The 25542-nt window shown below is 38.4% G+C and overlaps 2 protein-coding genes and 1 pseudogene across 5 annotated transcripts; all 3 read left to right on the forward strand.

The window, feature by feature from the left end:
- The first annotated feature begins 1667 nt into the window (after positions 1–1667).
- glb1 (galactosidase, beta 1) lies at positions 1668–11893 on the forward strand. The gene is made up of 16 exons (XM_087841738.1): positions 1668–1890; positions 3674–3843; positions 4178–4328; positions 5970–6030; positions 6116–6210; positions 6302–6482; positions 6643–6701; positions 6780–6901; positions 7774–7814; positions 7917–8029; positions 8207–8281; positions 8438–8527; positions 8612–8725; positions 10135–10266; positions 10573–10812; positions 11173–11893. Exons 1-16 carry the CDS (start codon positions 1834–1836, stop codon positions 11425–11427), a joined length of 1956 nt encoding a protein of 651 aa, XP_087697864.1. The 5' UTR covers positions 1668–1833; the 3' UTR covers positions 11428–11893.
- Positions 11894–14320: 2427 nt separating this feature from the next.
- LOC102779625 (ecto-ADP-ribosyltransferase 5-like) lies at positions 14321–16334 on the forward strand (annotated as a pseudogene). Its single transcript, XR_015719127.1, has 5 exons — positions 14321–14550; positions 14710–14805; positions 14930–15648; positions 16114–16161; positions 16264–16334. The product of XR_015719127.1 is annotated as an ecto-ADP-ribosyltransferase 5-like (transcript).
- On the forward strand, positions 14925–24489 carry LOC148102509 (ecto-ADP-ribosyltransferase 5-like). 3 transcript variants are annotated; one of them, XM_087841740.1, is made up of 7 exons: positions 20818–21157; positions 21273–21370; positions 21494–22212; positions 23262–23309; positions 23394–23441; positions 23541–23588; positions 23702–24489. In XM_087841740.1, exons 2-7 carry the CDS (start codon positions 21308–21310, stop codon positions 23778–23780), a joined length of 1005 nt encoding a protein of 334 aa, XP_087697866.1. In that variant the 5' UTR covers positions 20818–21157; positions 21273–21307; the 3' UTR covers positions 23781–24489. The 3 variants fall into 3 exon arrangements, with proteins under 3 accessions (XP_087697867.1, XP_087697866.1, XP_087697865.1); XM_087841741.1 differs by lacking the exons at positions 20818–21157; positions 21273–21370 and adding an exon at positions 14925–15002 and having other exon boundaries at positions 21578–22212; XM_087841739.1 differs by having other exon boundaries at positions 23394–23588.
- Positions 24490–25542: the final 1053 nt, after the last annotated feature.

Genomic DNA, 25542 nt, shown 5'->3' on the forward strand with positions numbered 1-25542 from the left:
GGTTCGGAGCCGAAAGAGCCGGCTCTTTTTAGTGAGCCGAGCCGAAAGAGCCGGCTCTCTAAAAAGAGCCGGAAATCCCATCACTAGAAGGCTGAAGAACCTCATTGGCCGACTTCATATGTGAACTGCTTGTGAACATCAGCACAGAATGTTCACAAGCAGTTTTCCAAGGACCAGGACTTCCCTCAGGTAAGTGTTACCAAAACATGGATTCAGACAAGTATTTCCATAGGAACTGGGAGGGTAAGGCTTGCAGTTAACCTTCCAGAACAGAGGAGTCTCCGATGAGACTGAGGAATTGGGACAGGAAAGTGCTGTCAGTAAGTGGAAATGCAAAACAGGTTTGCCTGCTTGAGTCTGCCCTCGACCACACCGACTCCTGGAAAAGAACATACATGCAACTTATAGAGGTAGAGAAAGCTAGACAACAAAACTGCACCTGGAGGACAGGAAACTATGACATGATTTGACCTTTCACCTTTTTAGACCTTCCCAAAACGTCCTTTCTGTCTTATCCAAACATAAAGGGCATGTTAATCGATTATTAACCAGGTACTGACAGGAACACTGAGACAGGTTTGCTTGTTGTGATTTAATTTGCTGTTGTAATTGTAATTTAATTTAATAATTGTATTTGATCCAAGTCTCTGGTACACTAACTGTCAGTATTTTTCAGCATAAGGATGCATCACCTTGGTGTAAAAACTTTAAGGCCCAGAACTCGTGACTGTACTGCCTTACTTTGTTCTAAAGTTTTTCAGGGCGGGATCTCACCTGTCAGAGGTGAACCAGCCATCCATCCTCCACTGTTTTTATTTTTTAACAAAATTCTCAAAAACATGCACAAAGTCTTTATCTCCACATTTGTATTGCTAGTTAAACCACATCCAAACAGTTTTCTCACACAGTGTCCCTGCTCACACCGAGGACAAGGCCAAGTATCTGTAGGCCACCCCACGGTGTCCCTCGTAGGTTCACCTGCTTGGGTTTTACTTAGTAGAGAAAAATGCAGGTAACTAAAAGACACACACACACACACACACACACACACACACACACACACACACACACACACAACGATTTCAGTCCAAATGAAACAGCTTACATGACACACCTTTTAAAGTAAAATGTTACATTGTGAATATTTAAAAAAAAAAAAAGTCTTCAGTGCCTTAAATAAAAGGCCCAACACTGCCACCTGCTGGCTTAAAAGCGTCCATACGCCAACAGCATATGACGGCACAATAATAATAATATTTTAAAAAATAATAATAAAAAAATTAATTAATTAAATTTGGCCGTCCTATTTTCCTCCTGCCTGGCAGCTCCTTATTCAACATCCTTCATCCAGTATATTATATATAGTATATTCATTGTCCATCCTCCGCACATGTCCAGACCATCTGTTCCTCACCTCTCTCATGATTTCCAGACATAAAAATATTGCGGATTTAATACATTGTCTTTCTCTTACCCATATTTCCTTCTGCTGTATATTGTATTTTTACTCTATCCTGTCAGATTGTACATTTAAGAAAAGGCTTCTATCCCATAGTTCAAAACAATGACTGTCATTATTGCAAACCCTTTGAATAAAAAGCTCAACACTGCCCTCTGCTGATGTAAAAGCGTCCACACTCCACCAACGTATCACATCACATGATTTCACTTCCGCGAGCCCAAATGAAACGACTCAATGAAAACAGCGCAGTAGATCCAGGGACGTAAGGTCTGTCGCTGACCGTGTGCAGGTAAATTCTGCATGTTTTGGTAACTTTGGATGCGCTCCGAGCCTGAAACAGAGCAGCAGGACTCCTGAGAGGACTCGTAATCATGTTGCTGCTCAGAACTGGCAGCGTGCTGCTTCTGCTGATGCTCTTTGGACGATCAGTGAGTAGACTACGCTTTTAAAGATAAAGTTTTAAACTTGTCTGGTGCATACAATGCAGCCTCATTACACGAACATGAAATAGGCTGCTGTGATGTGAGATCATAAAGGTTTATAACATCAGTAGTGTCAAGCTCATGTATCGGTTGTTGTTTGTCAGAGTTTTAGACTATAAAGATGAATGGTCGATACACAGGTTACACTGGAATGTCTAGCAGAGCTGAAACATTTAAAACCATGTTGGGATAACTACAGGATCTTAATGAGACATTTTTTACTGAGACATCCTGAGATCACCTGAGGTGTCAGCCCTGTGCCATAAAAACACGAACTTGCCAAATTATGACCACTGCAATATACAGTGCTAAGAAACAGCACTTCCTGGTTTGGAAGAATATTTTGGCATATTTGTCACACGTACATGTTTCAGATCATTAAACACATTTGTAATGTTAGACAAAGATAAGCTGAGTAAATACAAAATGTAGTTTTTAACTGATCATTTCATTTTTTAACAAACAAACAAAAGTTATACACATGTACCTGGCCCTATGTGAAAAAGTTAATGCCCTTCTTTCTCAAATTATGAATATACACAGTCTCATTAGCCACACTTAAGCCTGATTACTGCCAGGCCTGCTGATTCAAAAAATCACTTAAACAGAACCAGTCTGACAAAGTGAAGTCGGCTAAAGATCTCCAAAAGTAACACATCATGGGACAATCTAAAGAAACACATGAACTCCAGTGAAGCACTGTGAGAGCCATTATTCACAAAAGGAGAAAACGTGGAACAGTGGTGAACTTTCCCAGGAGTGTACGGCCTCACATCAGCAGCTCATGAAGGGGGTCGCAGAAGAACCCAGAACTAGATCAAATGAACTGCAGGTCTCACTTTCCTCAGTGAAGTTCATGATTCAAGAATAAGAAATAAGAAAGAGACTGGGCAAAAATGGCATCCATGGGAGAGTTCAAGGAGAAAACCACCGCTGACCACATAGAACACAAAGGCACACATTTAAAAAACCATGTTGATGATCCCCAAGACTTTGGGGGAAATATTCTGTGGATTGATGACACAAAATCTGAACTTTTTGGAAGGTTTGCATAAAAAGAACATAATACCAGCAGTCAAACATGGTATTGTTATGTTCTGGGGCCGATTTGCTGCTTCAGACCCTGAACAACTTGCTGCAATTGACAGAAACATGAATTCTGCTCTCGACCAGCAAATTCTGAAGGAGAATATCTGAAGCTCGAGCTCACCAGAGTTACATAGCAGAACAGTGATCTGAAACACACCAGTAATCCTGAATGGCTCAACAAAAAGAAATGAAGGTTTCTTTTGTTGAGCTAAGTCAAAGTTTGGACTTCAATCTGACTGAGAGTCTTTGGCACAACCCTAAACAGGCTGTTCATGCTCGAAAATCCTCCAATGTGTGTGAATTAAAACAATTTTGTAAAGGAGAGCGGGCCGAATTCCTCCACAGTGATGTTGCCAGGTATCGCAAATGCTTGATTATAGCTGTTGCTGCTAAGATTGGCCCAACCAGTTATTATGTTTAGGGAGCAATACGTTTTTTCACACAGAGCCAGGTAGGTTAAGATGACTTTTTTCCCTTAAGAAATTAAATCATCATTTAAAATGAATATTTTGTATGTGGTTGGGTTATCCATGTCTAATTTTAAAATGATATGAAACATCTAAGTGTGACAAATATGCAAAAAAAAAAAAAGGAAACAAAGATTCAGATGTGAATCTGTTGTGTTGTGATCTGTCTGCAGCTCGGGGAATCTCCTTCATTCACTGTGGACTACCAGCATGACTGCTTCCGTAAAGATGGGGAGAAGTTTCAATACATATCAGGAAGTATCCATTATAACAGGATACCCAGAGTCTACTGGAAAGATCGGCTGCTCAAGATGTACATGGCAGGCCTGAACGCCATCCAGACGTAGGCTTACTTCCTCTCACTCTCATCTTCACTTTGTGGGACTGATGTGGAAACTGAAGCGAATGAACTCAGCTTATAAGTTAATAACTGTGACAGTTTTGCTCTGTTGATGCAAACAAACACATAATCTTAGCACTATGATGCTCTATAAACTAATCTGTTAATAGATTACATGTTGGTGAATCCAAATTAATTTATGGCGTAATCATGACAAAATAGTTATAGAACTAAGGATGTATGATATGATTTAAAGCTTCATGTTAATGAAAGCACAAACACATCTGACAGGTTTCCTGTTTGTTTGGATGACACTGACGTTTCAGTCACTTTGCAGGTACGTTCCCTGGAACTACCATGAAGCGGTTCCAGGCTTGTACAACTTCAGTGGAGACAGAGATTTGGAGCATTTCCTTAAGCTGGCGCAGGACATCGGTTTGCTGGTCATCCTCCGGCCAGGACCCTACATATGTGCAGAGTGGGACATGGTGAGGGAAAGTGTTTGTTGACTGTGTTTTTATAATAAACTATTACAGGACACTTAAAACATGCACTTGCCTTTTATTAATAATGTGGAGAGTCTGATTCCTCCATCAGTCTTACCCGCTTCTTACTTGGTCATCTACACAGTCGTTTCCAAAAAAGTTGGGACGCCGTGTATCCGGTCGTTAAGTGATGACGTGACGAATCCTACTTCCGGGCCTAAAGTAGTCTGCGTTTAATATGGCTTTTGTGTTGTTAACGTGTTTAATGTTATGTATTTTCTTCTATTTAATCTCAAAAAGCTCCTAAAACTGTCAGTGATCACTGTTGACCTCCCTCGGCTTTTATTACCGCTAATCATTTATTTAAGCTCAGTTTTTAAAACCTTAGGATGTAACTACAGCCCAGCCCATGCAGCAGTATATGAATGACTAACCTCGTATTGTGGATGGATTATCTCAATTGTTCTCCTGGCTGAAGTTTGGTCCTTTTACAGCATCCTGCCATGCGATTACATTTGTTCCTGACCACCGAGAACACTCACGTTAACTTTTATCGAGTGGAAAAAAAGTTAGCTTTTATTATGCTAACATAGCTGTGTCGCTAGCGGTCACGTAGCACATCATTATATACCAGCTAGCCAAACTTCAGTAACCCTACAAACATCACTGCTGTTTAGTTTTCTGTCTTCATTTATGTTGGAAGTGGACCTGCAGCGGAGTTTAGGCCCAGACACGGCTAGTGACGTCAGACTTAACGACCGGATAGTGCAGTGATTTGGTGATGTTTTTATTCACAGTTGAGCACAAAAAAGGTAATTTTGGATTTGAAGGTTATCAACGTACCTCAAAAAGGTTGTGGATGGGTCATGTTTACCACTCTGTAGCATCCCTTCTTCTTTTAACTACAGTCTCTAAACATGTGGGAACTGATGTGACCAACTTTAGGGAGAAGAATGTTGTCCTGCTCTTGTTTCATATCAGATCTAGCTGCTCAACAGCCCTGGGGGTCTTCTTTGCAGTATTTTTGGTTTACTAAAGCACTAAATGCTTTTAGATGGTGAGAAGTCTGGAAGGCAGTCAAGCCTGTTCATCATCCAGGCTGCAAAGTCATGCTGTTATAACAGAAGCACTGTGCAGTTTAGTATCATCTTCATCTGAAATCTGCAGAAATTTATGAATCAGATAGCATTGATTTTCTTTTTATTTAAATGTTTGGTCAGAAACTGTTGATGAATAATTGATGGATAAAAGGATAAGTAACACATTTCAAGTGTTGAGTTGATCCTCTCGGGACCAGGAACACCGCTGTAAAATTTTATATTTCTCTCTGGATGAACCGAATTGCAAAGCTTCCCAACCTTTGGTGCAAAGCATCATAACATTCCCAGAAACCCATCACGCCGCATAATTAACCTCTACTGCAATACATACTCTGTGGTCCCCATAGTAATTGTCTTTTTAGCAACGAATAGAAACAGAGTTTCTATGCTATGCCATGCCTCAAAGCTTTAAACATGCATTTAGCAAAGATTTCTTAATATTAGTATGAATTGCAAGTTATATTTCTGCTGTTTAAGTTTCACTGGACTTTATGGTGTATTTAAAATTTCATGTTATCTATTTTTGTGTATTTCTGCCAACCAGGGTGGTCTGCCTGCCTGGCTTCTCAAAAAGAAAGACATCGTACTGCGCTCTACAGATTCAGGTGAGAAACAAAAGTAAATGGTAATGTAACCAGTGCAAATTGTATATACAGCACGATTCGCAACAGAGTCATTTGTGTATTCCAGACTACATCGCAGCAGTGGATAAATGGATGGGGAAGTTGCTGCCTATGATAAAGCCGTATCTCTATCAGAATGGTGGTCCGATCATCACTGTTCAGGTGAGTCCAGGACTTTCCTGGTCTTTGGATTTGTACCTGCTTTAGCTGCTCTTGTTATGTTTTACATCATCATTACATACCTGTTTGAAAGGTGGAGAATGAATACGGCAGTTACTTTGCCTGTGACTACAACTACATGCGTCACCTGTCCAAGCTGTTCCGCTCTTACCTGGGTGATGAGGTGGTGCTGTTCACTACAGATGGGGCTGGGCTGGGCTACCTCAAGTGTGGCTCAATACAAGACCTCTATGCCACTGTGGATTTTGGGCCGGGTAGGTATCTCTCAACGGTAAAATGCAGAGTGAGGTGAACACTCTAAGCTGAAAACTTCTTGTTTTTTTCTGCACTGACTCCTTGTCACATTTCCTTAGTCATTCACAGGGAAGTAGCAAAAACAAATGCATGATTATTATTGTCTCTTCCTTTTGCTAGGTGCTAATGTTACTGCTGCCTTTAAAGCACAGCGACAAGTTCAACCTCACGGGCCTTTGGTAAGGGTTGCCCTCACAATGTTCTCACAGCATGGTACATTTTCTCTTTAGGTGCTCACGGTGTTGTTTCGTTCACAGGTGAACTCTGAATTTTACACTGGATGGCTGGACCACTGGGGATCACATCACTCGGTCGTGTCGCCCACTCGAGTGGCTAAGGTCCTCAGCGAGATGCTGCTCATGGGAGCAAACGTCAACTTGTGAGTTTATGGATCTCAGAGACTGATTGTTAGAGACAGTGAAGGGTTGTATCATCTAAAGCTAGAAATGTATTGGTAAAGTGATGCCTCCAGGGATCCATCCACTGCTACAACTGCCACCTAATACAGTGATTGGCCAAACATGGTGCACAGGTAAATGATAGGCCCCTGAAGGTTCTTATCTATCAGACAATATGGCAGCATCATGTTGCTTAGCAGCCACTTAGCAACATGCTAAAATGACCTATTTCTAGGATTTATGCACTGGCATTGTATCGTTTTAATTTTACAACTGCCACACAAACATTAAATTAGACATTCCTAGCAACAACCTTGCAACAAGCTTAAGTGACAAAAATCTTTGGTACCTATCTACCACCCCATCCCATAAGGCACTGAGCATTTCTCCTTCATTTACCCTTTTCATTCTCTTGTGTTTATACACCATTCTACATTTCCAGTGTGTCAGGGTGGTGTGATCAAAAAGTTTCAGCCAAATGTTTCTTCTACAATAAAAAAAAAAGACATCTCCTTTGACAACACAGTTGTGAATAACAGTAACAAAGAGGCATATGAGCTTCTTAGGTGACACCTACAGGGAGCAGGTAAAAAGAAGCAGATCTGTAAAACATTATTACTCTGTGTAGTGTGTGATTAATAATGAGTCTGATCTTAAATCCACACTTGAACATTTCCATCTTGAGAAAAAAAGGTGAAACTATGGCAAACAGTGATTGAAATGAGCTAAATCATTGTAAGAATATACACATTGCTATGTAAAATAATTGGATACTAGCTAATTGCTCTACATTTGCAAATACAGCAGGTGCATATTTTAGTTTATATACTCACCTTCCTTCCTCCTCACACAGGTACATGTTCATAGGAGGAACCAACTTTGGATACTGGAATGGTGAGTCCACTTTGACAAACTGATCTGATGAGGTGATGATTGTTTCACATGACTTCTGATGAAAACACTGCCATTTGTCTGACTGTCACTTAATACCCTCAGGGGCTAATATGCCATACGCTGCACAGCCTACAAGCTATGACTACGATGCTCCGCTCACAGAAGCCGGAGACCTCACAGAGAAATATTTTGCCATCCGAGAGGTGATCAAAATGGTACGAACAAGCGTAAGCTTCTACTTTTACAGTGTCTAATATCTGTGAAGGTAATAAAACACTGTGGCAGCATTTCATTAGCATACGCTAACTGTAGTTACAATAAGTAATTCATTGTTTTTTTGAGTATGGTTTTCTTGTATAAGCCATTCTGACAAACTTGCATTTTTCCAACAGTACAGTAAGGTACCAGAAGGGCCGATACCACCAACAACTCCAAAGTATGCGTATGGTGCCGTAACAATGAAGAAGGTGGGTGATACTCATCACCTTTAATAAAGTCATTAAAACAGCTACTTTTTAAGCACTTTAATAATGATTTTCAGATTGCTTTATTAAAAAATGGATAATGAAGCTTATGGACTGATGAAAATTAAAGAGTAAAGTTTGAGCTTGTGCCACCTGCAGCTCCAGACCGTGTCGGATGCCCTAGACGTACTGTCCCTCTCTGGCCCTGTCAAAAGCATCCATCCTCAGACTTTCATCGACTTGAATCAGGTACCAGTAATTGTTCCGTTTTTCCCGTTTTATCAGCAATAATAACTTTGTACTGTCATTAACGAGTCTCTTATGCTCCTCTAGGCTTTTGGTTTTATGCTCTATAGGACCATCCTGCCCATGGACTGCACCACACCAACTCCACTGTCATCTCCACTGAATGGGGTCCATGACAGAGCATACGTGTCAGTGGACGGGGTGAGTATCAGATGTTAGGTGGAGGTTCTTCTTCATATGAAGCCTGACTTTATCACAGTTCGCTCAGTCAGTTCAAGTTTAGACTAGCTGTTGTTCTTAAATATTTCGGTGGAAGCCAAACGTATGCATCATTCAACTTACACAACTTTTGCTTTCATTAAGTTGTTGTCTTGTTTTTTTTGATTAGGCTCCTGTGTTCATGTTTAGTAAGTCACTTATTCATTAACAAACTTTGATGTCTTTTGCATCAAAACCCATAATTTTTTTTTGCAGTAACCGCTGTGGATAAAACAAGAAAAATCATAATAAAATCATTAAAGATGCAGCTGGATATGTTACAAAAGATGAAAACAGAAATGAAAAACTGAAAAGAACTGATCTGCAATAAGCACAAAGTACAACCGCATACAATGACACGACAAGGACGGTACACTTTACTGCCAAACAACAGCAGGATAAATAAAAAAGAGATATTCCACAATTAAGGTTGAACTAATAAAGTCATTTTGTCTTTATTAGTTCTACCTTAACTGAGCAGAAAGCCACTATATAAGAAGTTTGGCATGAAGTTGGCAACATTTGAACAAACTGATCAGTTTTGCATGATTCTGGTGTCGTAGTTTTAGAGTTTTCTGCCAGCAGAAGAAACCCATAAAACCACTTCCCTTCAATTATTGTTCAGTGCAAGTAGAGACCTCAAAAGGTTGATTCTGTTCATCTAGATGTAGCGTTTTTGGTGGGAAAAACATTTAGTTTTTTCGGTCTCAGCTGACTGCAGGTTTCCCCAACCTTATAAACAGTACACAATGCACAACAACTGAAACTAGCCCACTGAATGAACGATGGGCTGTGAGGTCAGTTTCTTGATCATTAATATGCAAATTGTCATGACCATTGATCAACAACTACTGATCAAAGAGCACTGATCAGTGAGAGACCACCATTCACAGAGACCTTGAAATCATTCTCTCCTTTTTCACTGAGTAGGTTTTATTTCTTTTATTTTTTTTTGCATCTGGATTCTTCTTCCTTCATCTCAAAAGAACTGAAATTAAAAGAAAAGAAAAAGGAGCTGTAGATGTTTAGATTTCCCTCAAATTTCCTTTAAAATCTTTTTCAGATGTGACACTTGGTGTGGGGTTTTTTGTGAATCATTATTTTGAAAATAATATTTTAAAAGTGCCATTTCCGTTACCTCCTCGTGGTTCTTAATCTTTCTTACATTTTCGTTTAAGTCTAAAAATACAGGTAGTATAATAAGATGGATTAGTAAACAGAACAGGTTAAGCTTTTAAACTTGATATAATCTCCACTTTTTCCCCAAAAACTGCTTTGCACTGATCAAAAAAATGTGATTATTTCTGCTATAATCTGGATTTTTTACAGATTTTTTCTTATTTCTTCTCAAGATGGCTGTAGGAATTCTTGAAAGGGATAAAGTCTTAAGCATCAATGTAACCGGGAAGGCTCGAAGTCAGGTGGACATACTGGTGGAGAACATGGGCCGAGTAAACTACGGAAAACAGATCAACGATTTTAAGGTTTGTTTCTGTGCTACAACATGTCGTGCTGATGTTTGTCCTTTGGACATTTTAGTGTTTGTGTAACTATCCCAGGTCTACGGTCATGCGGAATTTGGTCACTTTTGTAAAAATTGTCCAGAGGTTCATGTAGGGTTTTTTTTTGGTTCTTCAGAGTTTCATCAATCAGAGGTCAGATAATAAAAAATAATAATTGACACACAAACAAAACTATTTGCTGTTTATCTATTATCATTATTATTATTGTTAGCTGTTTAAAAAAAGTCCCATGAGCTCTTCCTCAGATCTACTCTTCTCTTATCACAGGGCTTGGTGTCTAATCTGACCCTGGGGGCGGACCTTCTCACCGACTGGACCATGTACAGTCTCAGTATTGATGAAGCAGTCATGAAGGGCCTCCTCGGAGAAAAAGAGCCCGCACTTTTTGATCCACCTCAGCCAGCTGATCTCTCCCCTCCAGCTTTCTATGGGGGAAGCTTCGTGATACCCGACGGCATCCCAGACCTCCCTCAGGACACCTACATCAAGCTGAGCAGTTGGAGAAAGGCATGTGACATGTTTTATAGCACGCACTGGTGCTAACTTGTCAAAAGACAGGTTTTGCTTTTCTCTGCTGAATGTTCTTATGCATTTCATATTTTTTGGTTTTAGAGGGTCTGCTGGATAGAAGGTGACAGTTTGACCTCAAAGTACATGTGTTTATGTGACAGTATACAGACTGAATATTCATTTTTAGTTGCATCCTGGTAAATGAAATTAATGTGTACAATTTTTTTAGGACTAGCTGGTGTGTTAGACCTTTGACATCTAGATAGATACACAAGATATAATTTTTGTTAATTATTTAATTTTATTTTGATGAAAAATGGGCTAAGTAGCTTGTCTATATGATTTTGTGTTTTTCAGGGACAGATCTGGATAAACGGCTTTAATGTAGGACGTTACTGGCCGACTCGAGGGCCTCAGATGACACTTTTTGTCCCTGCTAACATCCTCAGTACAGCTGCACCAAACAATGTGACCGTCCTGGAGCTTGAAGGGGCTCTCTGCGGCTCTAAAGCGTGCACTGTGGAGTTCACCAACACCCCCATCCTCAATGCAACAGTCCAGTCTGACTACAAACAGCACAGGAGGCTGTTTGTTAAAGAGGATTTACTGTGATGATAAGAAAACTCCCCGCTGCACAAAAGGGATCTATTTGCACATTTAGACTCATTGATTTAGCACTTGTTGGGTCACCTCAACAATCTTTCTTTTTTTAAACTATGAAAAGTGGTTAAATTTGGGAAATGATATCAATGATGTGTGTTTTTGTGCATTTTGCTGAATTATTTTAGCCTGTTTTTTATCAGCACATTAACTTCGGGTTTCTCTACCTCACTGATTCCACATGATTCCAAATTCACAGACTTTTTTTCCTCTTCAAAAAGGGAATGAAGTGAAAGCCACTGAAAGCAGATTTTTTTTTTCTTTGTTGTTCAAAACTCAGATCAGGGAATTATTGTGTTTTTAAATTACTGCGGGATTGCTGCTTTTATTCTTTTACATTACATTACATGCACTATGAGTTTGATTTACCTTTATACACATTCAAATAAAAACCAAATAATTTTGGAATTTTCAAAAATCCCCTTTGTCTTGTCTTTGTATGAAAAGATACCAGTCCGCCTGGCTGCTGTGGTGGTACAGTGGTTGGAAGGGTTGGGATCTGCTGCCGAGGCTTGTCTGTGTCCAAAAACATGGCTGTAGGTTCTTCTGAAGTGGCCTTGGGTGAGGCTGCACTTAAGTGCACAAAAACATGTAGTCTTCTCTATAAAAGGTAAGCGTTGTTTGTGGTGGGAAATACTGGGTGTGATATATCCATCACCATAAGGCAAACAAAGCCATTATGGCCACTTTATTAGATATACTTAGGTAGTTAACACAAATGTCTAATCATCCAATCACATGGCACCAACTCAAAGCATTTAGATATGTAGTCATGGTGAAAACAACCTGATAAAGTCTAAGTGACTGAACGTGGTCTGAATATTGCAGATCGTGCTGGTCTGCTGGGATTTTCCTGAACAAAACTGTGATACCCAGTGAGCAGCGGTTCTCTAAATGAAAGTGTTTTGAGGTCAGACGAGAATAGCCAGCCTGTCTCCAGCTGATAGGAAGGCAACAATAAGTAGATTGGGTAGTATTTTACAATCTCTGGCTCTATTCCACAGCATGGCTTTGTCCTGTCTTCCTTCTCTGACCCCATCCAGTCGCGGTAGGTGGCCGCCCCTCCCTGAGACTGGTTCTGCTGGAGGTTTCTTCCTGTTAACAGGGAGTTTTTCCTTCCCACTGTCGCCAAAGTGCTTAATCATAGGGGTCATATGATTATTGGGATTTTGTCTGTATGTATTATTGTAGGGTCTAACTTACAATATAAATCATCTTGAGGGGGCTGTTGTTGTGAGTCGGCGCTGTATAAAATTGAATTGAATTGAAAAACATTGCCTGCTCTAACAAATCTCGATTTCTGGTGCAACATTTGGATGCTAGGGTCAGAATTGGATATAAAACAATGGATTCATCCATCCTTGTGTCAGGATGCAGGACCTGCACGACTTGATGGATGGATGAATTCTGCTCTCTACCAAAAAATTCTGAAGAAGCATGACCGGCCATCAGTTTATGCCCTGAAGTTCAAGAGCTCAGGTTATGCAGCAGTGCAATGATTGGAAACATACTAGCAAGTCCACCTCTGAATGGCTCAACAAAACAGGGTTTGGAGTGGCCAAGTCAATATCTGAACTTGAAATAACCCGAGACACTTTGGAACGTCCTAAAAAGTCTGTTCATGCTTTGAAATTCTCAAATGTGACTGAATTAAAACAATTTTGCAAAAAAGAGTGGGATAAAATTCATCCATAAAGATGTGAAAGCCTCATTGCCAAATGCTTGTTTGCAGTTCTTGCTGCCAGGGGTGTCACAACCAGTTATTAGCTTTAGGGAGCAATAACCTTTTTTAAAACAGTAGGTTGGATAACTTTTCTTTTATATGGAATCATTGTTTCAAAACAAAACCACCATTAAATGCAAAACCACCAGACTGAGAAACGGCTTCATTCCAGAAGCTGTGAGACTTCTCAATACATAATGGACAAGAAACTGCTACTGTGGTGTAATCACTACTGATACTTTGCTGCTAAAATACCTACACTTCTACATCTATACTTCATACTGTTACTCAGGTTGTTGCACTTTACTTATTTGTATTATTCTATTACTATTTGGTACTATTTTATTACCTGTCGTTCTGTTGTTTTTATGGAAAACCGGGACTGTGGGTATGTAATTTCGTTCCATTTCATGTAAACATGCGATGAGAGATGAGATGAGAATGACAATAAAGCTTCCTTGAATCCTTGAAAACAGAATTTATATTTTTTCAAGTTGTCTTTCACTAATGTTAAAAGTTATTTGATGATCTGAAACATGTAAGTGTGAGAAAAAGACACACACACACACACACACACACACAGAAGAAAAACTCAGGAAAGGGAAGATACTTTTTCACAGCGCTGTGGGGATTTCTCTGGTTATAAAACAAATCTGAACAAGGTTACAGGAACTCAGTGGATAAAGCAGGATGACTGGATATCAGGTATTCCAGTGAGAAGTTACTTCCTTCCACAGGAAAGACTAAAGAACTGCATAGTAAGATGCATAGTAAGATAATGTATTTCATTTCTGTCCCGATTCTTTTATGATGGGCTGAGAATAAACAACAAATACTCAGAGCAGGTCCGGTCAACAACAATTATTTATTAAGCACATATATGTGGTAGATCCACACGACACCACCCAAAGCGCAGTCCGGTAGATCTCAAAGAGGAAGCACACAGGCTTCACTATTTTAAAGGGCTGAACATGCACTGTCTGCATAAGCAAAGTAAGTTATTATGCAACAGTGACAGTTAACTTCATCCCCCTCTAAGGCAGTAATGTTTACACCTCACTTACAGTCTCAACGCTCTTTTGCCCTGAGCTGTTTCCTGTTGCTCTCGTTATGAGGCCCATGATCATGAGTTTTACATCCTGTTCCAACTTTACCGTATGCAGTTACAAGCAGACAACTTATTTTAATACCCTATGATTTGCACATTTATTAACTTCTGAATTACTTTGACACTTACTGCTGCATAATATATATTTTCCACATTTCCCGGAGCCTGCTGTGCTTGTGGCTTCCCTGCAGTTTGATGGACCTTTTTTTGAGGTGCTAAGACAAGTTTACTCTCCTTGTTTCAGGTATGTGCCTTTCAGCCTTTTTTAACATTAACATTTTTTAGTTGCCATATTCAAAAGAAAACTAAACAAATAATTGATCATTCACATCTTGTCAGTTCCATGTTTCTGGACTGTGTAAAGTGTTACAGAACTTTTTTCTATCCGCATTTGATCCTGCAGTGGTTTCTTGCAGTCGTAGAAGAAGAGGCAAAAAAAATGGAGCAGAAAAGAAAAATGCTTCTTGCTGCAATAATTTTTACAGCTGTCTGTTACAAAGTAAGAATTGTGATTTAAACAAATATTAGAAGGTTAAAAAAATTATACATTTAAAAATACATTTTTAAATGTATAATTTTTTTAACCTTTTTAAATGTCTTTTTAAATGTGATATATCACTTAGGTGACTGCACAGGAAACAAGACTACTGGATGTCCAAAAGACCACAAATGTTGTAGATGATCTGTACTATGGATGCCGTGAAGAGGCCATGAAGAAGTTCATCGAGTCAGATGTGTTAAAACAAGAACTAAATAACAGTGAAGGATTTCAGAAAGCGTGGAATAAAAGTATCAAGTGTTCAAAGCAGATTCCAGGAGGAAGAAAAGAGCATAGTGCTGCACTTTCAATCTATCTTAAAGCGGATAAATCATTCATACAAACACTGAACAAAGCAATGGAGACAATGGGTGGAAATGTTAGCATCTATGAAAACCACTTCCACTTCAAGTCTCTTCATTTCCTGCTGATGGACTCCATGAGGCTGCTGAAGCCAAAGGAGTGCAAGAACTTTTATGTTTTTCAAGATGGTCAAAACCAACCACAGAAAGGCTCCACAGTGAGATTTCCAAGTTTCACCTTAGCTCATTCAAACTATGAAGAGCTAAAGAGACTTGAAGATGTCAATGAGAATACTATTTTGCATCTCACTTCTTGCTTCTTTGTCAACCTGAAAGACTATGTGTGCGGTCAAGAACAGGATGAAATACTCTTATCTCCAGCAGAAGTTTTCACCGTGGAACAAGTGGAAACAAAAACTACATTGGATGATGACGAATACCTTGAGATTGATTTGAAACAGTCAGGACTGAAAAGCTCACACAACTGTTACATCTTTTCACGGTAAGATTCATATTCTCTCAAGTAAAGTGAAATATTTTTTATTAGTTCTACAGAAATTAAACTTGGAACTACAAATGTATCTTTCAGTGTGATGTTAAATATATAAATATGTTTTTTATGTGTTTGAAAAAAAAAAGTTCTAGTTGCATATACTAAAATACTTAAGCCCCATAAATCAAAAGAGGGAAATATTGGTGTCTGAAACAGTCTGTTACTCTGTTATAACTTAGTGGTTGTTATTGCTGTAAGTACACAGTAATAACTGGGGAATACTCAGCTTATCAAAGCTTTTATAAACTCTGGAAAGCATGATGTAAAATTAAGTGATGTGAAAAGTAGCAAAAAGAGGATTTTAAAATGTGAGGATTGCTCTCCACATCTCAACTGGGGTTGAGTGTGGTTTGAATAAAACCACATGTGTCAGTAGATTTTACTTAAAGTATTTTCTCTCCTTTATCAATTCAGGATGTCAGTAGGTCAGGAGACTACCACAGCTGTTGCAGAGAGAGACAGGTAAACTATTATTATTAATTATTATTTTTGTAATAATAACAATAACAATAACAATAACAATAACAATAATAATAATAATATGCTTTGTTTCCATGTCTTCAGGTCTCCTCCAGCTGTTGTCGCCACCCTGTGGCTTGTATCAGTGCTTGCAGCCTTATCTTCTGTTTCTTTAGCTTTTTAGCAAAACAGCTATCATTCAGAGTTTTCTGGGTTTTATAATCTGCAATATTGCTTTGATTATTCATACACTTTTTTTTAGGTCTTTATTTGGCAGATTGTGGTGAATAAGGTATTGCAATATTATGTCAAAATATAGTCAAATACAGTTTTCTGCTTCTGTCATATATTATGAATTATAAACTCAGTTCTTATTTTCTTTATGCACGCTAGAAAAATGTACAGCATACTTGAACTATATATACAGAATGTGTTTATTATTTCTTGTTAGGGTTTGCATGCCTTTAAAAGGATTATAGGAAATGAGTGATGGGAATGAAAAAAGACAATATGTGTCAATAAGGTCAAAATAAAGGTTTGGTACAGTTGCTTCTGGTGTATCTCCAAGTATTCAACAGTGGAAATACAATAATTCTTTAATGCAATTCTGGAAAATGATTGTATATTATATATAATATATGTATATTACAACATAAATGACTTTCAGGAAAACTTTAATGTATGATTCACAGGACTAAACTAAATATGCCCTTACTGATTAGGGTAAGTGGCATTCAGGTACTGCCATCTCTATAAAACATATTTTGGCACTGGAGCATTCAGCTTTGTGTTAACTCTATAATCTTTCCATGTCTGGTCTTCCCAGTAAAATCACAAAAAGCCCAAAGAGTTGCATTTTAGACTCTACAGGCCTCAGTTAACATGTCAAATGTTAACTGAGTGGAACCCCGACGTTCCCGAGAGTCTTTCGTAAGTCGAAAATTTTCGTAAGTCGAACAACTAGAACAACAATACGTCGTTCAAGTGGAACAGCGAAGCGCAAGTACGGAAGCCAAGGGGTTGTCACATGATTCGGAAGGCATTGTGGGCATTGTAGGCTCAGCCAACCAGAGCCAGTGGATTTTGTTACTCGGGCATTTTGCCGTAACACAGGCAAAAATATTGCCGTTCAGTGCCTTCGTAACTTGAATTTTTCGTGAAACGGGGTATTCGCAAGTCAGGGTCCCACTGTATTAAACTTAAGGACAATTAGAAAAACTCTGAACAGGTATGACTTGTTTGAAGGTTTTGCTTCTTCTGTCTAAAAACATCATGAAGCACAGCTTAGATTTGTAAAGCTGCTTTGGGTTGTTTTGTAGTCACAGGACCTGGGAACCTTGCAGTCACTGAGGACCGTGAACTCATCGGTATACTAAAATATTCTAGAGTCAAACGTGTGGCCATCTGCCTGACATCTGCCTGACATGAGCAAGTTTGAGTCAAACTTAAGTTTGACTCAAACTTGCTCATGCAACAGGACAATGATCTCAAGCACAGCAGCAAATCTGCAACATAATGGTTGAGTAAGAAAGGAATGAAGGTGTTGCATTGAGACCAGTCAAAGTCCAGACCACAATCTACCTGAAGTGCTGAGCTGTTAACAGAGCTGTGCATGAACAAATGTTTGCAAACCTCAAGAAACTGAAGCAACTTCCAAAATTTCTCCACAATGATGTGACAGACTGACAAAGTCATACAGGGAATGATTATATCAAGCTACTACTGCTAAAGGTGTTTGCACAAGCTACTGAATCATGGGCATACTTAGGTTTTTGGTTTTGTTTAGTTTTTATTACTTGGTATTATTGTAGGGATTTTTCTTACAATATAAAGCAACGTGCTGTGGCTTGGTGCCATATAAATAACATTTTATTCAAACTGAATTTGTTTTTCGTGTGTCCCAGTGTATGAATGAACTGCCATTGTTAAAGTTCCATATATATCCTGTGTTAATAAATTCGCTTTCACTGGAGATTTTACAAAACTGAAACTTCTCACGTGATCATTTTGTTTGTTTACACAAATAAGCCCACTTCGTTCATGTTACTAAACAGAATAACTAAAAATAATAATTCTGTATAATTTGTTACAAATATTCAGACTTATAAACTTAAATTACATTCATGCAAATTAATTGTTGCTGTGGGTCAGATATTTGTGCATGTTTGTTGAGGTATTTCCTCACTTTGCTGTGATCAGTGTTACTCAAAAAAGTAATTACTGCACATATTACACAAACACTTTTCTCAAAACTAACGCTGTACGTCACTTAATTACTACCAGGAAAAAGTAATTAATTTTACTACTCATTACGTTACTTTCCTGTTACTCTGTAAAACAGCTGAAACCCACTGACTCATAATCACCATTTAACAATATAACCTGAGGCTAAGGGCCCACACACCAACACAAATCCCTAATGAGGACACACGTCTCTAACATCTTTCTCTTAGCAGAATACAAAGCTGACCACACACAAAAAGAAAAAGAAGACCAACACCAAAAAGGGCCACAGTGATTCTGATTAGAAACATAAACAGGTAGAAAGTGAAGCTGCAGCTTAACTGCTCATCTTCTTGTTACATGTCAAGGTTCAGGGTCTGGCTGCTGGGGTCGACATTCACTCAGCTTTCACTCTGGGTTCTTGGCCAGCTTAGCATTAGCATGCTATCTTGGCTGATGCTTGCAAAGTACTGAAGTTAGTGTCAGCAGCATAATGCGGTTATTTCTGTCCTGGATGCAGTTTTGCACTTTGCCATTTATCTTGTCTTTTTGTGCAATAAAAATAAAGTAAATGTCCGTGTCCACACTGTAGACTGTGTTACTTTTTTCTTCCTCTGACACGTGAACTGATATCGGTTGATTGTAGTGCAAGCGCAAGAACCAATAAGCCTGATCGATAGGCAGGTGAACAATTCCAAGGAATTGGACTACTGGGAATCAGTTTTCTAGAAGAACTGGTTCTCAATTTCCATCCCTAATTAAGATAGTAATATTGACAGAAAATTGTACATGCCATAGCTTTTTTTCCTGAGGATTTATTAGACAATCTGGATTAATTGGTAGGGTCATTCTTGCTTTTTTTGATAATTAATTACTTGCTAATTAAACTACGATTGATGCCAACCACCCAGCCAGACATTACTTAACCGAGAGAACCTAGGCTAACACTAAACCTGTGCATGTTTGATTCTTGGGCAGGTTGTGAACATTTCTGTGGCGGTCATTGAAAAACATGCAACAAAGAAGCTGCTGAACTGAATAAAAGACAATGCTCGGATATTGTGAGACTTCCTGAGCCTGGCAGGAAGCCAAACCTCATTCTTTTTCATTTAACACTGCAGGATGTGTTTGTCCTGTCTTCTTCTCTGCGGGGTGGACCACAGCCCTGGTCATGACTGTAGTGTGGCTGTTTAAACATATTTCACTAAATCACTGTGTCAACTTTCTGTTTTATAACGGTTTGAGGGTTTGCTTAAGACCTTTGCAACTGCACTTCCTCTCTCTCTGTCTCTGTCTCTCTCTCTCTCTGTCTCTCTCTGTCTCTCTCTCTCCAGTAGATGGGAAGAAAACAGTGTGCAAACCCAATACCAAAAACAGAATCTCGCTGGTTTAAAAAAAAGAAATCAGGAAGGCAGTAAATGCATAGCACCATATATCTGTTGCAGAAGGTGCAACCTGAAAGGCAGAGGAGACTGCAAGGTGGTGTCGGGGGAGAATGTGGCTAGGCTGTGGATGGAAGGCTGTCACATGGCTTTAGAAATCAAGAAATGGAAACAAGTGAAGGCTGAGCTAAGGATTAAATGGTGAATGTTGAGGAAGTAAGAATGTCACACAGAGTTCATGAAGGAGTTGCGACAGCCTCTGAGGAGTAGCGAAGAGTTAGCAGATGACTGGGAAGGTACAGCTGCAGGGCTGAGGGAAACTGGCAGCAAGATGTTTGGTGCTCTACAAAGAAAAATATTCAAAGAACATAGGTTAACAAAGAAAAAGCGGGATAGTGAGGGAGATGAAGAAAGTAGACAGGAGTACTGGGAATCTAGGTGTAGAGCAAAGAGGGCAGGCAATGGCAAAGGTTGTATTCAGTGTTGGGGTCATTACTCAAAAAAGTAATCTATTATACAAAATGAGTTAGTGAAATCATACTTCAGAATCAGTTTTAGTAACAAGGAAGTTATTGCTCTTTTACCGCGTAAACACAGTGTGGTAATGAGTATAAGGGCATCCAGGAAATTGTGCAATGAACAGATGCAAGAATACTGATGTTTACACCCTTGTGCAATAAGGACGATGCATGTTGTATCAGAATACACAATAACACAGCTGATCAAGTTGTTTGACTAACTGATCTACACAAGGAAATTTGTTGAGGGTATAGAAATTGTGTCAGTTGTTTGAATTGAAACAATAAGTGTAATCTGCCCATTTCAAATTTAATCTCAAAATGAACACAATTTTTTTTAATGTGCCCCTCTTACTCCTTCCTACATTACGTACATAAAGTTAAGGTGCACCCCAGTGTGGACAGCAGTTCTGTTATACAACAGCTTGTTTTCATACAGTTTCCTTCCTGTAACTTTAATATGCCCTCATTTGTCCAACTAGGGCTGCTGGAGTCTCTTGTTGACTTTAGATAAAATCTGCATGGAACAAGGACTGTGGTATTTGGTCCCATCAGTTATACTGAAATAATGTGAGAACAGGGATGTAAAGGCAATTTGGTGCTTTGGTTGGGCTTAAAAGTGCTAAGTTATGTAGGCCTTACTTGACAAATCTAAACAAGGTTACAGAAACTCAGTAGCTCCAGAAGGACAAATAACAGGAAAAATCAGTGGAAAACAAATCCCCCGGTGCCATGTTACTTCCTTCCACAGGAAAGACTAAGAAGTTCTATGGTAAGATAACTTGCTTCACTTCTCCAGACCCTATTGGGCATCCCGACTGTTTGATGGACCCTTTGCTGTGAGTTGCTAACACAAGTTTACTCTCCTTGCTTCTGGTAAGTGCCTTTTAGTTTTTTTTTAGTCTTCTACTTATATATTTTTTCCACATCAAAGTTTCTGGACCATGTGAAGTGTTAAAGAACTTTTTTCTATCCACATGTGATCCTGCAGTGCTTTCTTTCAGTCTGTAGAAGAAGAGGAAAAAAATGGAGTACAGAAAAAGAGTGCTTCTTGCTACAATAATTTTTTTCACAGCTGTCTGCTACAAAGTAAGAATTATGTTTCATAAAAACAAATATAAGAAGGTTTGAAAAATTATCCTCCTAAAAATGCTTTTAAAAATGATATATCTCTGTTAATGTGTTTTTAAATGTGATAAATCTCAATTAAAGGTGACTGCACAGGAAACAAGACTACTGGATTTTCTAAATAACACAAATGTTGTAGATGACCAGTACAAAGGATGTGGTGAAGAGGCCATGAAGAAGTTCATCGAGTCAGACGTGTTAAAACGAGAACTAAATAACAGTGAAGGATTTCAGAAAGCGTGGAATAAAAGTATTGAGTGTTCAAAACAGATCCCTCAAGGACGAAAAGAGCATAGTGCTGCACTTTCAGTCTATGTTAATGGGGATAAATCATTCATACAAACACTGAACAAAGCAATAGAGACAATGGGTGGAAATGTTAGCATCTATGAAAACCACTTCCACTTCAAGTCTCTTCATTTCCTGCTGATGGACTCCATGAGGCTGCTGAAGCCAAAGGAGTGCAAGAACTTTTATGTTTTTCAAGATGGTCAAAACCAACCAAAGAAAGGCTCCACAGTGAGATTTCCAAGTTTCACCTTAGCTTATTCAGACTATGAAGAGCTGAAGAGACTTGAAGATGTCAATGAGAATACTATTTTAAATCTCACTTCTTGCTTCTTTGTCAACCTGAAAGACTATGTGTGCGGTCAAGAACAGGATGAAATACTCTTATCTCCAGCAGAAGTTTTCACTGTGGAACAAGTGAAAACAAAAACTACATCGGATGATGACGAATACCTTGAGATTGATTTGAAACAGTCAGGACTGAAAAGCTCACATAACTGTTACATCTTTTCACGGTAAGATTCATATTCTCTCAATTAAAGTGAAATATTTTTCTATTATTTCTACAAATATTAAACTTGAAACTGCAAAGTTAACTTTTAATGTGGTGTTTATCATGTGAATGTTATTCGAAGGAGATACAAACATTTTACATAGTGCATATAATAAAATTATGATAAAAATACTTCATAAGCCCCATACATTCTGTATTTCTATATAATATATATATATATTAGGGGTGCAACAATACTCATATCAATATTGAACCGTTCAATACAGTGCTTTCGGTTCGGTGCGCATATGTATCGAACAATATAAAATGTTTTATTTATTTTATCAACTTGGATCTGCGTTCGACTACTCCGCCTGGGCTGCACTGTCGAGTGCAGATCCACTGAGCGCAGCGAAAGCTAGCAAGACAGAAGCTAAGCTCGTTGCAACAACTTCCTCAGTGCTACCTGAAATTGAACCTTCCCCACCCTCATTCAGATCCGGCGTTTGGAACTATCTTGGTTTTCATGTGAAGTGTGACCCTGATGGTAAGCGCGTCATGGACAAAAGTAAAACAGTATGTCGGATTTGCCACGCAATGCTCAATTATGGGGAGCTGATATGTTTAATATGCTTCTGAGAATATACCCCAGAAGAAGGGTATAGTATAGCTTTTATTTTGGAAAGAGCCATTTCTCTGTATTAAACTCTCTTTTCCAAAGATGAGGGATTTCTCGATCAGATAGATTTATTTTATTTATTTTATTTTGTTGTTTCAGCAACATTACATTTAAAAACTGTACTTTTTTAACCGTGACACCAAAGTACCGAACCGTGAATTTTGTGTACCGTTGCACCTCTAATATATATATATATATATATATATATATATATATATATATATGTATATATATATATATATATATATATATATATATATATATATGTGTGTGTGTGTGTGTGTATATGTATATATATATATATACCCAACCTCCAGTGTTGAGGTTGGGTGTGGTTTGAAAATGTGTCAGCACATTTACATCAATTACTGTTTTTGGCTTATCCAATTCAGCACCTCAAGAGGGCATGAGACTACCACAGCTGTCATAGAGCGATCCAGGTGACTATTATTACTATTTTTATTGTTATCATTACTATTATTATTATTATCCATCAATTTACTTCTTCTTCTTTTCCAATTCAGTTTTCCAGGAGGGCAGAAAACGACCACAACTGTCATAGAGCGATCCAGGTGGATATTATTATTATTATTATTATTATTATTATTATTATTATTATTATTATTATTATTATTATTATCCGTTAATTTATTTCTTATTTTCCAATTCAGTGTTCCAGGAGTGCATGAGACTACCACAGTTGTCACAGACCGAAACAGGTAAATTATTATTATTATTATTATTATTATTATTTTTATTATTACATTAAACAACAACAACAACAACAACAGTAATGTCTTCCTGTCTCTCTGCTTTGTTTCCATGTCTTCAGGTCTCCTCCAGCTGTTGTCTCCACCCTGTGGCTTGTATCTGTGCTTGTGGCCTTATCTTTGTTTTCTTTAACTGTTTAGCAAAAACAGTTTTATCATCTACAATATTGCTGTGATTCTTCATACAATTGTTTTACATGTTATCTGACTGATTGTGTTGAATTAGTTGTCTTAGCAGCAATTTTCTGCTTCTGTCATATGTTATGAATTATAGACTGCATGACTTCAGAATATTTGATAAAGATTTTAAAGGGGTGCAGAAAATTGGTGTAAAACACAGTGGGTTCAAATTTCAGGCTCATGTGCAGCTGCTGTCAAGACCAACTAGAAATAATATGCAATCATGAGATGCTTTTATTTGTTCTTATGGTCACATAGATCGATAGATAGATATTGATAGGTTTTATAGACTTTATTAAGCCTGCACAGTTCATTTGTTCTAGCGGCACAGAAAAAAGGTGAATTTGATATAGATTAGAAAAGAAAAGAAATAAGAAAAAATGTATACAGATTAAAAAAACAACAAAATACTATAGAAAAGTGTATGTTACTGTAGTAAAATACACTGCAAGACATGTCACAGAGATTATGTTATATGTATATAAAGTGCAGTGGGACTGATAACATATACATGTATGTATTTTAGTAGGTATCTGTGATATGTGCGCATTGTACTGTCTGACTGATTTGAAGGACTTACGAAAGCGCTCTGTCGTAAACAGTCGCTGATGCTCTTCCTGCCAAACTGCTTCTGTTTCCCTGTCAAATAAACAACATGCAAAATATAAAAGGCTTTGCAATGAATTTAGCCTGATCACACAAACATTTTACCCACAAATACGTTTTTTTTCCTTCTTATATCATGTACTTTCATCTGCTCAGTCATCCTGGGAAATATTGTTTTTCTTTTTATTGATTTATTGTTTGTTTCTTTTTTGTATTGTTTGATTTTTATTGTTACATTTGTATGTTTTTTTAGTGCTCACACCTGTGGAGTTTATGGCCATGAAGGACACTGGCATCAGACAATTAGGACAGGCCTCTTTCAGCCAGAGGACTAAAAGGGGTTTGGTGGGAGGGATGAGAGACAAAGGGAGCTGCTGGAGAGAGAGTGGAGAGGCAGGGCAGGCTATGCCTGTGTCCCAGCCTTTGTAATGCTATAGACAGAAGTTTGAAACAGCTGGCAGTTCCAGAAAATCAACTGCAGGTAGAGTATAGACATCTGCGCGATGTCTGTGAGTACTGCTCCACTAAAGTAAATCAAGTGACTGTCAGTTGTTTTCCAAGGTTGGGGTGCAGCACTTGGCAAGGTGGCAAGTAGAGTGGTGTGTTTCTACTGTACTTGAGCACTCAAAACACTTTAAAGAACAGGCTACATGGAAATATGAAGGATGTTGTTTCCACAGAAATATAACCCAGTGTATATGATTTTCTACGAATGCCTTGAATCTGCCCAGTAGTACCCACTTTCTCATACTCAAGCTGAAAAGTTTTGAAATAAAAAGTACCATCAAAGTTCACTGGAAACCTACGTTAGGAGGCACGTTTCCTCCAAGCTGAATCAGGGCATGTTTCAACATTTGCAAGTTTCCCAAAAATGAGAACTTCAAAAGTGGATAGATCATGACATCTCTCAATATCAAAGTGTTGTTAGCTGAGTTAATTTGTTACTGCCTAGTGTGGTGAACAGTTCTGTGAGACCAGACTATTCACATTGTTTGGTGACTTTTCATTCCTTAAATTTTAAGATACCCAGATTTTCCAACTACGATGCGTCTGGTTAACTTTAGTAAAGAGAAGCACTGAGGTATTTGAAATGGTAAATGGCAAATGGCTTGTATTT

The sequence above is a fragment of the Neolamprologus brichardi genome, chromosome 6 (assembly GCF_056152115.1).
Source record: "Neolamprologus brichardi isolate AB-2024 chromosome 6, ASM5615211v1, whole genome shotgun sequence".
In the NCBI taxonomy this organism is placed as follows: Eukaryota; Metazoa; Chordata; class Actinopteri; order Cichliformes; family Cichlidae; genus Neolamprologus; species Neolamprologus brichardi.